The following is a 15161-nucleotide window of genomic DNA, read 5'->3' as shown; positions in this document are numbered from 1 at the left end:
GTGATAATATGCAGAGCTTTTCACTCAATGGCCCTAGCATCTGATAAGACGTTGCTTATCTGGGAACGGTTTTTTTCAGTTGAAAAACAGTTAGCAACTGTGCGACATTTCAGGCCTCATCGGTCAACTTTGCCGAACCAATTACCCTTGAAGGGTACAAGTCCAAAGTTATGGCCGGAAACCGTGTGGGAGTCGGAGGCTGAGCCCCGACCTTCTTATTTGCGGGATCTGGGGGTGGGGTGGCGCAAGATACTGTTTTTGGGTTACATTTTGGTATAACACTCTCTTTCTGAGGGCTTTCATCTAGTGGTGCTTTAGTATACTACCAGTACTCATAACACATGGGTTTTAAGATTCCCTGCACTTCAGTTCGACACTATTGGTATAATTGGCGTGCAAACATGGTTTTCTATATTTACTTATTCTCTAAATATCCGAGTGATCGAGCAACTTGGAAATCACCTTCAACATCTCAATCACCTTTTCCTCTTCAAATCTTCTACCGATAACTTGCACTGCAACTGCTCCACCGTGGACTTCTTCAGGATCGTAATCTTCCCAAATGGTGGTGTCAGTCTTACTGTGGTTGGTGGATTCAGGATCCTTTAGGTCTAAATCTTTGACAGCTCGAGTAACTGGCAAAATTCCAACTGCATAGTCAGTCATATTGAAAGGCGAGGTGTATCCCACATAATCTCTGAATTTGGCGTTGGGACTTCCTGCAAAAGGAGTGGCAGGCATTATAATGGCATCAATGGGTTTATTATTACTTGTTTGGGAAGCAGTGGCATTCCATCTGTCTAAAAACTTCTTCATTAGGGTAGTCCTTTCAGCTTGAAGTTTCCACAATTCAGAAACAGGTAGTTCGGTAGCCGTTTCATATCCCTTCATATACTCGAAAAATGGTTCACCAGTAGGCTCAGTTACTTCTTTAATGTGAACACCCCCATCGCTCAAGAAAAATCCACTAATGATCTGGGAAGCTCGGAGATGATCTTCAGGATCCCAGTCAATAACTTCATGGCCAGCTTCTTTCAACTTGTTAATGACAATGTTCATACCTCTCCTAACTGGTGGAACAGGACGGACCCATCCATCATCAACCACCACAGCGATGTTCAATTTTTCTGGCAATTCAACGGTTCTCCAAGGCATTTGAATCACCTTGGCATCATGGTTCCAAGGTTCTTGGCCAATTATGGCTTTACAGTATGTTTCCATAGACTCTAAAGATATGGACAATGGACCATTAACTGAGTTTACTGACTCCAATCCTGGGAGTCCAGATCTTGCTCCATAGGTGGGAAATCTACCAAAAGAAGGTCTTAACGCATAAAGATTCTGGAAAGAAGCAGGAATTCTGATACTTCCACCAATGTCAGATCCAATGCCTATGGGAGAACCTTTAAGTTTCAACAAAGCAGCTTCACCTCCTGATGAACCACCAGCACTAAGTAACCGGTTCATGGGGTTAGTGGTGTTGCCCCAAATATGGTTTGTTGTTTCTGGCATCATCATGGCCACTGGAACATTTGTTTTAACGTATAACACAGCACCCAAGTTTCTTAACAAAGTAACAATTACTGAATCGGTGTCCATGATCTCAGGTTCAAAACAGTATTTGACCATCCCAATAGTGGTTGCATGTCCTTTAACATTGATGTTATCCTTTAAAGAGACTGGTAATCCATGCAAAGGACCCTTTGTCTTACCGGTCTTATCTTGATATTCGTCCAACTCTTTGGCAGTTTGCAATCCTTCTTCAAAGAATATCTCTGTCAAACAGTTGGTTAACTGATGAGCAAGAGTAGCTCTCTTGCCAAATGCTTCAGCTACTTGAACCGCCCTCCATTTCTTTGTCTTTATGTTTTCAATAATGGTAGGAGCGTCCGCTTCCGTGATTTCCAATTCCAAGTCGTTCAAACATCCACTTTCTTTGATCCACTTGGTAACGTCCTTGACCGAACTGTCTGGAAGTATAGACTCGGGGGCAAGCCATTCTTTGATGAATTTGGCATCTCTAGCTTTGACCTTCCTGTCAGATATTTCCTTGTACAGTGGTGTTATTTTGATAGTCATAGAGAAGTTAAGATCGAGTTTGTTTTCTGTCAATTGTCAGTTCAAACCAGAATACGCAGGCCTTTTAAGTGTTCCCCTGATAAGCGATGTCGCGCTGATGTCGCGACTGCACCGGGTCTAAAAAAAAGGTAGGCCCATCCGCAGCCACAGCAACCGGTGGCATTCTTGGTTATCAGAGTCTAATGGGCCTAGTACTTAGTAATTTTCTACTACTATGTGTAATTCGAGCTCAATTGTGTTTTCCTCAACTATAACTTTGGATTTTTCAGCTATTGATGTGCTATAGATCTGGGGCTGATATGTTGCAAATATGGAGCTCCACCAGTCAGGAACCCAGTTTCTTATTGTTAGAATCGCCCCGCTCTTAGATACACAATGGACTTGGTTTCCCGGGTCGGGCCTCACCTAGGATCTGGGTTTCCGAACCCATTGCCAGATTTTGATAAAGCTGGCAAATTCCTACCAGGGCATCAAATTCCGCTATGTAAGTGGTGGCTTGCTGATAGATTACTGGCTGTCAGGCGATCAATGATCTGTCAACAGGGTTTGGTGATACGATGCAGGGACGGGTGTGGTGACACGATGCAGGGACGATTATTTTCGCTATGTGAATTCGAAGATAGGCATTGACTTCAAGATAAATCTAAACATATCTAAATTACTCTAAATCTGACCCACTGTCAGATTCGTCTGAACTACCTTCGGACTCTGTTTCTTCTTCTTCGGACTCTAGTTCCAAATCTTCATTGCTGACTTCCTCGATCTCTACTTCATACCCTTCTTTTTGGAAAAACAGTTGAACTTGTTCACCTTTAGAACTTGGAATACTGGTAAAGACTATCGAATGTTCAGGTTCAAACAACTTCTTGAAGTACTTATTCATCACACTCACCAACTCTTCTTCAGTAATGGTCTTCAACTTAGCAACCAACTTGGCTCTATAGTTGGGCCCTCTATTTCTGAACACATTGTCTGCCACTTTGACCATCGAGGCATCAAACAAGTTGGATTGGCCGTTTGCAAGACCGTTCATAATGGCAGAAATACTGTCTTCAACTTTCAGCTTCTCAAACTTACTGGTTCCGTTGCCGTAGTGGGAAATAATTTTTTTACTTGTGCTCCAGGCTTGTTCGACGTCAGTGGAACTGTAAATCGAGTAATTCAAATATCCTGTTTCTATGTTCCTAGAAACGCTAGTTCCATAGCAAAGTCCAGTCCCTCTGAGGCCTCTCCATAAGGGCCCTTCCACTGCATTCAAGTATTCACTGGCCAAGGCTATCTTGAAGATGTCATCTTCCAAGTAATCCACAGGAATCTTGGTCAATGTTACAAGATTACTGGACTCTATTGCAGCAATGGTAACAGCATATACATTTTTCGAGCATCTCAATCCAATTTCACTTCGAAACTGGTGCGATCTGGGCAACGATTTTATAGGAATGAGTTCATTAGTGGGCTCAAACGCTTTAATAAAGTCTAGCCAAGATGAAACGGGGTTCACTATTTGCTCACATCCTCCATTAACAAACACTTTGAAGTTATTGAGGGTAAACAACTGTTTCTTGAAAGCGGACAAATCTTGCTTGATCTTATCAAATTTATCATTCTCAATATCGTCGAGTAATTGCTTGTAGAATTCCTCATTGTAAATAGGGTCTTGAGCTCTTCTAGTAGAGTCATTGGTGAACAACGTCCTAAATTGCTTAGAGTACATCATGAGTTCGCCACTTCTCTTTTTTTCTGGCAAAGCATTGATTATCTTCTCGACAATAACCTTGATCCTATCTTTCTCAATGGTATTCATGGTCATGATCTTGTACATCCAGTCAACTGCAGCTTTGTACTTGGTGAATTCACATTTGACCTTAATGTGAATGAATTCTAAAAACTGACCATCAAAACCATTATCCAATTCAAATTCAATCAAGTCATCATTTAATGTGTTGATGACCTTTTCGTAAGGAATATACGTACCATCTGGTAAGGTGATAGCCATGTTGAAAATCTCCTCCATTATCGACAAGTACCTTAATAGCTCCTTGTCAACATCCTTGGTGGACATCACCAAGTGAATGGTTATGAATTGGGACTTAAAGTCTTCAAAGTGAAAGAAAAGTGGATTCTCTTCGAGTTTATCAGCATCAAGTTTATCTTGAAATGAACCAGAAGTCTCATATCCAGCAACTAGATCATTTTGACCCTGCTTATACGACTTGGTTTCTATGAAGTTGATTTTTGATGGATCTGGCTTTCCAAATTTCACCAACAACTCTTCGGGAATTGGCTGGTCATTCTTCGTCTTTGCCTTGTCTAATTTCTCTTCCAACTGCTTTAATCCCTCTTCTCCGTACTTGGCTATTCTATCTTCTTTGGTTTTCTTATTCTCCAATTTGATTCTCTTATTCAATTCAGCAGATGGTTTACCCAAAAGAGTAGCAGAATGGTTCTTCACCAAATATTCTTCAATAATCTGGCACCATTGTTCAGCCTTCCATGTGAGTAATGTATCATACTCATCTGTACAGTTGGCCCATTTCTTCAAATTTTCACTTTTAACGGGGCTGTATAAAAAGTCTAGAACTGCACAAGTCTGAAAGTGAGTTGGCTTCTTTTCGCAATCGAATATCAAACTCAATCTCTGTTGTCTAATGATCTGTTTCATGAAGTCCAACTTGAAGTTTTCCGGTTTGGCTTGCTCTTTTATGAGTTTTTTGACTTTCTCATCAAGTTCTTTCAAACGATTAGAAGGAACTCCGCTGAAAACATAATTGATTCCCGTGTTCCAATAATTATCATAACTATGGTAAACCTCATTAGCCAACGGATTTTCAACTTCAATAAAATTCTTATTAAACAAACTATTGGCATTTTCTGTGAAGTAGTATCCCAACATCTCCAAAGCTTCGTACGTCAAGCTATCATCGTATTTTGGACCAATCCAGCTAATTAAAATTTCACCCATCGACTCGTCTTTCTCTGGGAACTCAAACTCTTCTACAAGCGATTCCTTCAAACGCTCATCATGAACTGAGTCGACAAATGGCCTTTTATTTGGTTTCGAAGGCAAGAGAGGCAATTCAGAATCAAAGTCACTCATTATCTTCAACATCTCTTCTTCATCGATTGACCCAGTTATTATCACACACAAATTGTCAGGACGGTATAAACTCTTGTGGAACTCTCTGATTTGTTCATTTGTCAAATTTCTGAGTTCACTCATCAATCCTCCCGTCTCTGAAGAGTATCCGGATTCTTTGGCATATAAAGTACGTTGCATCTTCAAGAACAACTGGAAAGTGGGTTGAGTTTCATATCCCTGCATCTCACAGAAAACAACCCCCTTCTCCTCTCCTTTTCCATCAACATGGTACACCTCAGTTAAGCAAGCTTCATCCGTCAAGGTTGGATAGAGAATATGCTCCAAATAAATGGGGAGAAGAGTCTTGAATCCTTCCCATCCAGCAGTTGTGATGTTGTACACAGTTTGATCAACACTGGTCCAAGCGTTGGTGGAGGAGTAGAACCTATTCCCCAAGGTGTCTAAGTAGCCCTTGTAAGGATATTTCTGCGAACCCATAAATACCAAATGCTCTAATGTATGAGGACATCCAGAATCATCCGGAATCTCGGTTGCAACCGCAAAATATCCCTGAACTATGGGAGAAGGCTGATCAATATAGCATACTTGCAAACCTGTGCGATACGATCTCCACTTAGTGATCTTCACCGGAGCAAAACTGACGTCAAAGGATTCAAGCTCCTCGAAATGTGATTGATTCCCTGGCATTCTAGAGTACGGTTTTTTTCTCAATTTTTCAACCATCGCGTTTCTACAGCTGCAAATTATGTCTGTTGAGAATATTGATCTATTATTATACAAATTCTGTTAAAGTAAGAAAATGTTACTTTGCCAGGTTTCCAGGATCTAACTTTTGAGAGCCTTTGTTTTTGGTTTCTTTCCGCAAATTTTACTCCTTTTAAACATCTTCGTCTTCTGTCTCAACTTTGGCTGGTAAAGTCTGATCATCCTGAGGACTGTTTAAGGTTACCACATCTCCCACAAATTCGGACGGGTGGAACCATGAAGTGGCCTTCAAATAGTCCACATGCTTGGAAATACCATCGCACACAGCCGCTTGATCTAGTTCAAAAGTAGCAAAGATTTGAGAATCCTTGAGGAGATCGCATGCTATCCATTTGGATAATGAATGAAAATGTAACTCCCAGTCAGAGTCTTCCCCAAGCTTGGGTACATACTCTTCCTTTTTTCCTAAGATCCTTTTGTCTCGGATCCCCAAGCTGTTATAATTCTCCAATGGGTTAATCTTAGGTCTATGGATGTGCAAAAACAAAGGCTTCAATTTTATTGAGCTGTCATCTAACTCTTCTTCGACTTCAATAAGCTTTTTACAGTGGGTCATAAACTGCTTGTATAAGTTTCTGGTATAATCATTGTCTTGGAATGGACTAAGTCGGGTATCGAGATCCTTGGTCTTGAGCCATTTCTTCCACTCTATGAGATGATATTTGGCAGAAGTAGGTGCATACTGAATCAAAGTAGTATCCACAAACTCTCCATCCATATTAACCCCTGATTTGAAACCCAAAAGGTCAGTGCTTTTGTCAACCATACTATATGGTTCATTGAACACATGAAGAGCTGGTACAAATGTATCCTTGTCGCCAATTCCAGCACCACCTTGATAAAAAAGAGTATAGTAGCAGTTTGGACCATAAATGTTATAGTATAGGGTCAAAATCAATGACCTAATATGTTTCCGTTTGTTTACAACCAATTGCCCAGTTTCAGCTGTTCCTGCACTCGGTAAGCCATCTAAATCATGGAAAGCAACATTCAGATGCTTCTTCCCGGATGAAACATATTGAGCAAAGCCCTTATTATTTGATAAACCATCTCTTCTTACGGGTTCACCAACCTCAAACCTGGCAATATTATAGTACTCTGGAGAGGTTGACTTGAACCAAATATCGGGCCAAAGCAAAAAACCCGTCTTTAAGAATTCCTGGCAATAGAGAAGAGTATCAACATTGTCAATCGGTAAATTATCTGAGTCCAAAACAATGGCTCTTTCAAAAGAAGAAATAAACAACCCGATCACTTTATACTGGAACTTTTCCAACTTCTGGGGAAGCGACTTGGACATTTTAGGAATAGCCCTATCTATGAAAATACACTTTGCGTTGAACTGAGGAAGAATTTCGTCACAGATCTTTTTATCAGCTGATTTCCATGTATTCATAACCACTTCAATCGGTAATACTGAACCGGTGTTACGAAGTTGCAGTACTAACACCAACACCGATCCAATTCCAATATCTCCAGTGTTTATCACTATACCATCGCCTGAAAAAACCAGCTCCTTTGGAACTTCTAAGGTGGTTAAGAGTCTCACAAGACGATCGTGGCTCTGTTGCAAGCTTTCAATCTGTTGGTCTTTCAATTTTAATCTGCTTAAATCCTTCAATGTGATCAGGTTTTTTGCATCTGGATTATTGATATAAGTAGGTATTATATTCTCCAGTATCTGGTGAAGTTCGATTTTTACTTTGGGGTCGTGAGCCCCTATGAGCTCTTCAAGAATGTACTGGAAAAATACTGTGTTCTTTGCTCTGTCAGCTAATTGTTCCTCTAGTAGCTTTGCCAACTGTTTCAAAGCAGGATCATCAAACTTTTTAAATTCTTCTTTTTGTTTCAACCCCTGTATGAGGTCCTTGGTGATAAAGGATTTCATCAAATGCTCATTGTCAGATAAATACTTTTGTTTCATGTCGTCCATCAACCGACCTGACATCACGTCTTGTCTGAACATTTTCCGGATCATCTGGCGCTTCAATGTGAGTTTGACCTTTGTCAAAATACTGGCTTCATTTTTACTACGAACCTCTTTTTCCAATACCTTGATGATTCGATCTTCATTTTCTGCTTTAATCTGGGCTATGGCCTTTTTTATTACATCGGTTTTGCTTGCTTTGACTTCTGGATTGTCGAGAACGTTAATGTACTTCTCAGAGGTCATGTCAGTCTGTGGCCGAAGATTGGAAGAAATCGATGGAAAAGATTTATCTGGCTGAGCCTCTATCACGTACAAATAGCTGACATTCAATAGGATGATTAGTGTAGCAACCACGAGGAATACTTGGTACCGTGATCCATTGAGATCTTGTAAGACTTTAAGGACTCCCATTGACTACTAAAGGTAAACCCCTAAAAAAAATAAAGCCCTGGCAGAATAACTTCTAGTGCAGGCTCACGTTTTTAACGCGGAGCCAATATATTTTTTGTTCTAATTTATTTTTTGCACCTACAAGCAATTGTAGATAAAGCACGTACACACATTTGGATTAGGGTTGCATTTCCTAGTATTTAGGTTGTTTAGTATCGGTTCGAAATCGAACACTTTGGAGTTCCTTTAGCCTGCTCTTGGTTCTCCCAAAATTTACATTAAGGGTCCAGTTCAGCTCCTATCTCTGATTTCCTGCAGAATTTGTTCCAATGCATTTACGCAAGTGGAATTGATTAACGCCCGCCCTAATTTTTTGGCGACTTGACCGGCTATATTACCGGACATTGTTGCCTGTACGCTCCATGAAGCTGTTTGAAGGCACCAAATGGGTAATGTAGAGGTACTATTTCCCCTATAAGCTACATGAAAGGATTTGGCGAACTTTTCACCGGGCTTGTGTGCAACAATTGGGATTGATGTTTGTTCTTTGTTTTAGTGAATTTTTAGTTACCTCTGAGGAAGAAAAAAGATTGTCTTGAGAACTTAATATGCGACGTTATGTCCCGTTTAGAACGACCCCGTATTTGAAGGGGATGAGAAGATTGACAAAATCATCTCTTCTGCATTTACAATGGAAGGTTGGATTACACTGCTCCAGAGTTGTAACCCGCTTATGAGATATCGGTAGCAGAGCACAAATGATAGAAGGCATCTATGGCGAAGTTCTAAGCTCTATACATGTAAGTATTATACCGACAGACGTGTGATACTAGTAGTCTTTCATGTGAACTTTAAGGTTATGACACACAGATGAAAGAAACGTTTGTTTATCATTGAGGGAATTGGTGGGGTGTACGGAAGAATAGACAATTTTGGCTAGAGAAGATTAGAACTAACGGATCCATATCACTCTTTCCATATGACAACGATGTTCTGCCTTTTCGGTGTCTCGATACCACTGATAAGGTCCATTGGCTGCCAGCTTTGATTTTTGCATTCTTCAAATTCGCACCTTCAAATTTCTAGCCCTGTATGATATAATGCAAAATTGAAGTTTCGCATCAATTTGTCAGAAATAGTGGCAACAGCTTATCATGTTTGATCTCATCGTAGATAATGGTCTGCTTTCACCAAATTCAGACAAGGCCCTACTTCCACCTGAAGTACTTTCAATAATCCTCGAGCGGTACGGAGATAGGCTTCCGCATCCACTAGTCTTCAAAGTATCCTGGGGAGGCAAATCTACCTTTATTGGCGTGAAAGAGTTTACAGCAAACGATAACACTATTCAACTTCCACACCTCATTATTGACCGCCTTGGCATAGCTGCGGGAGAAGTTATAAGTCTAGACGTTATGGACAACATCCCAAAGGGCACTTATTTGAAGTTGAAGCCCCTTCAATTTTATCCTGAAGTAAACAACTGGAAGTATTATCTTGAATCACATCTCACCCAATTCTACACGGTGCTTTCCAAGGGCGATAAGGCTGTCATCAACGGCTACGAGTTTGAGGTTGAAGATCTCAGTGATCAAACGGTTACTTTGATTGATACTGATATATCTTTCGATGTTGTTCCATTGAATGATATAATGGCCCAGCAGCAGCTCTCTCTCAGTTCGGATACTGTAGAAGACATTGAGTTTGGTATCAAGTCTTTACAGGTAACACCATTTAATGCTGGGAAAGTGACGGTCTTTCGTCTTGATATACTTGGTATCGTGTCTGATATTGACATATGTTTGAAGCTGGATGATTACTACAATTGTGATTTAATTGTGGGTGTGGACAAGTTGATTACATTGGAAAACTTCAAGTTTTCAACCATCAATGATGACTTTAAGATACAGACTAATGGCGGCTCGAAGCACATAACAGTGCCGTTGACGTGGATACAACGATATATTGATGCATGTAAACATGATATTTCCCAAGGTTTTGATATCAATGAGGTAAAACGGTGGATTCATATAGTACCATTAGCCTGGGAGCACCCAGAAGATATAGAGCTTTCAGTGGAAACGATCACTTCCTCTCCGGTGATGACTGAAGAGAAAGGTGCTGATGTTCCAGTTGATTCTCTCAAGTGTGCAAATTGTGGTAAGGATATTTCAAAAGCTTCCTTTGCACTTCATGAAGCTTTTTGTTTGAAGAACAACGTCCGATGTCCCAGATGTAGCACCGTCTTCCTCGGATCCATTCCTCTGTCGCACTGGCACTGTGATGACTGTGACCAGTTTTCAGACTCTAGCTTGTTCCAGTTCAAGCACCAAAAGCTAAATCACCAGAAGTTTACATGCGGTAAGTGTGATGATGTAACTGTCTACTCGACGTTTGTGGATCTTGTGATCGAACACAAATCGGCTGGTTGTCCCAAAAAGCTTCATGAATGCAAATTCTGCCACTTAATTCTAGAACAAGAAGAGTCCACATACGTTGATACATTTGCTAACTTGACACATCACGAAAACTCGTGTGGGAACAAAACTGATGAGTGCTCCGAGTGTGGCCGCTTAGTAAAGAGAAAGGACTTCCATACCCACTTCAAAATGCATCAGCTCGACACTAGTGCTAAAGTAGAGAACTTCAAGTTGAATTTCCGAAAGTGCACCAATGAAAACTGCATCAACGCTTCATCGCAGGACAATTCACTAGGGCTTTGTGGCCTGTGCTATGGACCCCTTTACAGTCAACTTTACGATCCTGAGAATGTCAAATTGCAATCCAGAATAGAAAGAAGATATGTTTTGCAGCTAAACAAAGGATGCGAATTCACCAACTGTATTAACTCCGAGTGCAAGCGCAACACTATAGAACCACAACTGCTCAAGCTTATTATGAAATACGTCAACGAACGCTTAATGCTGTACATTTCTACTCCAGCTTTACCTGTTAACAAGCTAAAACCTGTACACCCTAACAAATTCTGGTTCTGCGTCACCGATTCAATGAACCTTAAAATGGACCTTTTCCGGGCGTTTGCAGACAATTACGACCCAAACGTCGTGATTCAAGGCATCCGTAAAATTCATACCCCGACTCATGAATTACTTCAACTGTGGCTAAAATCCCACACTTAATCATATATAGACTAATAGACGGAGCGCGTGATTGCACGACCACACGACTGGTTGGCCGATGCGCAATCCGAAACCAGTGGCGAAGGCGCTTATGAAAACGCGCACTATTGGGCTGGCTCGGAAGCGTGCAGGACATCATTTCTTTTCCTCTTTTCTCCCTGTGAGGTTTATCTTATCGCCACTTCTCCCTTTTTAACTTGTTGCTTCTTTTTGACCACAAGTAAAAATCCCCATGTTATTAACCAAGTCCGTCGCCTTATCAATCTTGACCTCCTTAGGAGTCCAAGCTCTTGTGATTCCTCAAGCTCACGATGTCATTGACGTGTTTGGGGATAACACGAACTCCCTCAAGGAGTCTGTGGCTCAAGTGACAGAATCCATCAAGGAAACCTCCAAGGAAGTTTTAAACAAGCTCAAAATCGAATTGAAGGAGTTGAAGGATGCTGCTCCTATCACATTCGTTGACAAGGAGAGAGACATCATTCCTCACAAGTATATTGTTGTCTTCAATGATGGTACCAACGAAGACGAAGCTGGTTTCCACAAAGAATGGGTTGCTTTACAACACGTCAACTCTCTAGCCGCCATTAAAGAAAACCCGGAACACACCTTCTTTGATGCTACCAAGGACTTCACTACTGCTGGTGGAATTGTCGACAGCTTCAATGTCGGTAACTTGTTACATGGTTATGCTGGTTACTTTTTGGATGACACAATCGAATTAATTAGACGTCACCCAGCCGTTAAGTTTGTCGAAAAGGACTCAATGGTATACGCTAATGAATTCGACACCCAAAAGGGTGCACCTTGGGGTTTGGCTAGAGTTTCCCATAGACAGCCTTTGAGTTTGAACTCTTTCAACCAATACCTTTATGATACCGAAGGCGGAGAAGGTGTTACTGCATACGTTATTGACACTGGTGTTAACGTTGACCACGAAGAATTTGGCGGTAGAGCTGTCTGGGGTTCTACTATCCCATACGGTGACAGTGATGTTGATGGTAACGGACACGGTACTCACTGTGCCGGTACTATTGGTTCTGCTGCCTACGGTATTGCTAAGCAAGCTAAGATTGTTGCTGTGAAGGTGTTGAGATCCAACGGTTCTGGTTCCATGTCTGACGTCGTCAAGGGTGTTGAATTTGCTGCTAAATCTCACCAAGATGAAGCCAAGGCTGGTAAAAAGGGGTTCAAAGGTTCTGCTGCTAACATGTCTTTGGGTGGTGGTAAGTCAACTGCTTTAGATTTGGCTGTGAACGCTGCTGTTAAGCTTGGTTTGAACTTTGCCGTTGCTGCTGGTAACGAAAACCAAGATGCTTGTAACACATCTCCAGCAGCTGCTGAAAATGCCATCACCGTTGGTGCTTCTACCATTTCTGATGCAAGAGCTTACTTCTCCAATTACGGAAAGTGTGTTGATATCTTTGCTCCAGGTTTGAACATCTTGTCCACCTACATTGGATCTACCACCGCCACTGCTACTTTGTCAGGTACCTCTATGGCTTCTCCTCACATTTGTGGATTGTTGTCTTACTTTATTTCTTTGCAACCTTCCGCTGACTCTGAATTCTTCACTGCTGGCGACTCTGTTACCCCAGATCAATTAAAGAAGAACTTGATTGCCTACGGTTCCCAAGACTTGTTGACTGATATCCCAGAAGATACCCCAAACATTTTGGCATTTAATGGTGCAGGTCACAACATTACTGATTTCTGGGCTGAAGAAGCTGTTACTGTTGAATCTAAAGTTAATCTTGACTCGAAAGTTTCAAGCAAGATCGAAAAGATCGAGGATGCATTTGACGAATTCTTATCATCTGTTGGTAAGTCATCTGCTCCAGTTCTTGATGAAATTGACAAGTTGATCAATAACGTATATGGCAGCGTCAAGGCTTAGAAAGTCTTTTTCCGTAGAGTTGATCTATTTGTTCCAGCTTCCAAAGCGACTACCACTGGTTTATCGGATCTGTTTTGACTTGATTACCCTTACTTGTTTTTATGTTTCTAGGTTTGTTTTCTGATCTATATGTTGGTTATTGCATATACATATACCATTTAGAGTCTCTGGTAGTACCACGCCTCTATTCTTACGTCTGGGGGATTTCGCGATCTTCAAAAATATTCCATAGAAATTTCGATCGTCACATAACCGAAATCTCTTATTTTTGATACTAGACAATAAACTCCAAAGTACCCAAACCAGCTTTTGAGTATCACATTCTGTTCTACATACATATACCATTTTACTCATATTAATTCTGGTTAATTTCCCTGTTCATATAAGAAGACTCATATTGTTCATTCACAGATAAGACACATTAGTAATGTCGACTCCAGCGAAAAGAAGACTCATGCGTGATTTCAAGGTATGTAAAAACACATGTCCCGTGTCTCAGAAGGTGTACTAACATTATTCCTTTATAGCGTATGCAACAAGATGCTCCAAGTGGTGTGTCAGCATCTCCTTTACCTGATAACGTCATGACATGGAATGCTGTCATCATAGGACCAGCTGATACTCCATTTGAAGATGGAACCTTCAAATTGGTGATGCAATTTGATGAACAGTACCCAAATAAACCTCCAACCGTCAAATTCATAAGTGAAATGTTTCACCCAAATGTGTACGCAAGTGGCGAATTATGCTTAGATATCTTACAAAACAGATGGTCTCCAACTTATGATGTGTCTAGTATCTTGACGTCTATCCAATCTTTATTGAACGATCCCAACATCAGCTCTCCAGCAAATGCTGAAGCTGCCAACTTGTATAAAGAACACCGGTCTCAATATATTAAAAGGGTCAGAGAAACGGTGGAAAATAGCTGGAATGATGACGATGATGACGATGAAGAAGACGATGAGGACGAAGATGAAGATGAGGACGATGCTAATGATAAGTGATAGATATAGTTGGTAATAGATCGATGTCTATGTGTGTATTATTTATGTACATGCGTATCGCTACAAACACAACCGATTCATTTCTATCTCAACCACAAAAAGTACCATTTCCGATTAGATATTTGGGCTGCCAATTCTCTTTGTGCCTGCTCTTCTTGAATTCTCTTTTGTCTTTCTTCTTCATGTAAATCTCTGATAATCAACTCAACAGGTTTGCCTTCTTCCCCAATATTCTTGTCTCTGTAACTTGCAAGCAAAGCAACCAATAATGTCAAGTATATGAACGTCTTAGTAACCGGATCCATTTTTTTCACGTCGAACTGAGGTTTTCTAATGGGCGTTTCTGCAAGATACACTGGTGGTAATTTATGAACCTTGTCTGTTGCCTTGGGACTTACCCTGGAAACTGGGTTTGTAAAGGGTAAATCGTAGGGTTTATCTTGAGATTTCCAGTTGTCAAATGGTTCCCTTACACCCCAATTTCCATAGGCAATATAATAGCCAAGTCTCTTCTCTATAGGTTTTAGTTTTTTCCAAGTCTTGTCATACTTTGCTTGTAACTCTTGAAGCACCTGACCCTGGTGAAGCAAGCTTAACGGACCAAATTTCAGAGGATCATCATAGATAGGTTGGGTATCTATGGGTTCTGTTTCTTTGTCGCTCGATGCATTGGAGAACATCGTTCCTAAGTCTTTAATTGACTGCATTGCCACCTTGGCTGCTTCTTCTCTTCTTTTTTGTTCTTCCTCGGGTGACAAGGCCTTGCTCTGTTTGGATGAGTTCCATCTCACAAGGTGAAGACGTGGAGTGGCTACTTTCACAATTATTCTCGTACTTGGTCTAAGCATTAGTG

The 15161-nt window shown here is 40.9% G+C and overlaps 6 protein-coding genes across 6 annotated transcripts; 3 read left to right on the top strand and 3 right to left on the bottom strand. All coding sequences in view use genetic code 12, as the record gives it.

The window, feature by feature from the left end:
* Positions 1–426: 426 nt before the first annotated feature.
* Positions 427–5866, bottom strand: PSN45_004388 (uncharacterized protein; the record flags this gene model as incomplete). The annotated part of the gene is made up of 2 exons (XM_006687065.2): positions 427–2105; positions 2758–5866. The coding sequence occupies 2 exons, from the start codon at positions 5864–5866 to the stop codon at positions 427–429; spliced, it is 4788 nt and encodes a 1595-aa protein (XP_006687128.2).
* Positions 5867–6056: 190 nt separating this feature from the next.
* On the bottom strand, positions 6057–8285 carry PSN45_004387 (uncharacterized protein; the record flags this gene model as incomplete). The annotated part of the gene is made up of 1 exon (XM_006687066.2): positions 6057–8285. One exon carries the CDS (start codon positions 8283–8285, stop codon positions 6057–6059), a length of 2229 nt encoding a protein of 742 aa, XP_006687129.1.
* A 1394-nt stretch (positions 8286–9679) lies between these two features.
* On the top strand, positions 9680–11435 carry PSN45_004386 (uncharacterized protein; the record flags this gene model as incomplete). The annotated part of the gene is made up of 2 exons (XM_066158282.1): positions 9680–11329; positions 11415–11435. The coding sequence occupies 2 exons, from the start codon at positions 9680–9682 to the stop codon at positions 11433–11435; spliced, it is 1671 nt and encodes a 556-aa protein (XP_066014379.1).
* A 201-nt stretch (positions 11436–11636) lies between these two features.
* On the top strand, positions 11637–13301 carry SUB8_1 (serine protease; the record flags this gene model as incomplete). The annotated part of the gene is made up of 1 exon (XM_006687068.2): positions 11637–13301. The coding sequence occupies one exon, from the start codon at positions 11637–11639 to the stop codon at positions 13299–13301; it is 1665 nt and encodes a 554-aa protein (XP_006687131.1).
* Positions 13302–13728: 427 nt separating this feature from the next.
* Positions 13729–14308, top strand: UBC2 (Ubiquitin-conjugating enzyme E2 2; the record flags this gene model as incomplete). The annotated part of the gene is made up of 2 exons (XM_006687372.1): positions 13729–13770; positions 13829–14308. The coding sequence occupies 2 exons, from the start codon at positions 13729–13731 to the stop codon at positions 14306–14308; spliced, it is 522 nt and encodes a 173-aa protein (XP_006687435.1).
* An 83-nt stretch (positions 14309–14391) lies between these two features.
* On the bottom strand, positions 14392–15156 carry PSN45_004383 (uncharacterized protein; the record flags this gene model as incomplete). Its single annotated transcript, XM_006687069.2, has 1 exon — positions 14392–15156. The coding sequence occupies one exon, from the start codon at positions 15154–15156 to the stop codon at positions 14392–14394; it is 765 nt and encodes a 254-aa protein (XP_006687132.1).
* Between the last annotated feature and the right edge of the window lie 5 nt (positions 15157–15161).

This window comes from Yamadazyma tenuis, chromosome 6 (assembly GCF_029203305.1).
Source record: "Yamadazyma tenuis chromosome 6, complete sequence".
NCBI classification, from domain to species: Eukaryota; Fungi; Ascomycota; class Pichiomycetes; order Serinales; family Debaryomycetaceae; genus Yamadazyma; species Yamadazyma tenuis.
The sequence above is the reverse complement of the archived record's forward strand: the minus strand, read 5'-3'. Positions and strand labels throughout refer to the sequence as shown.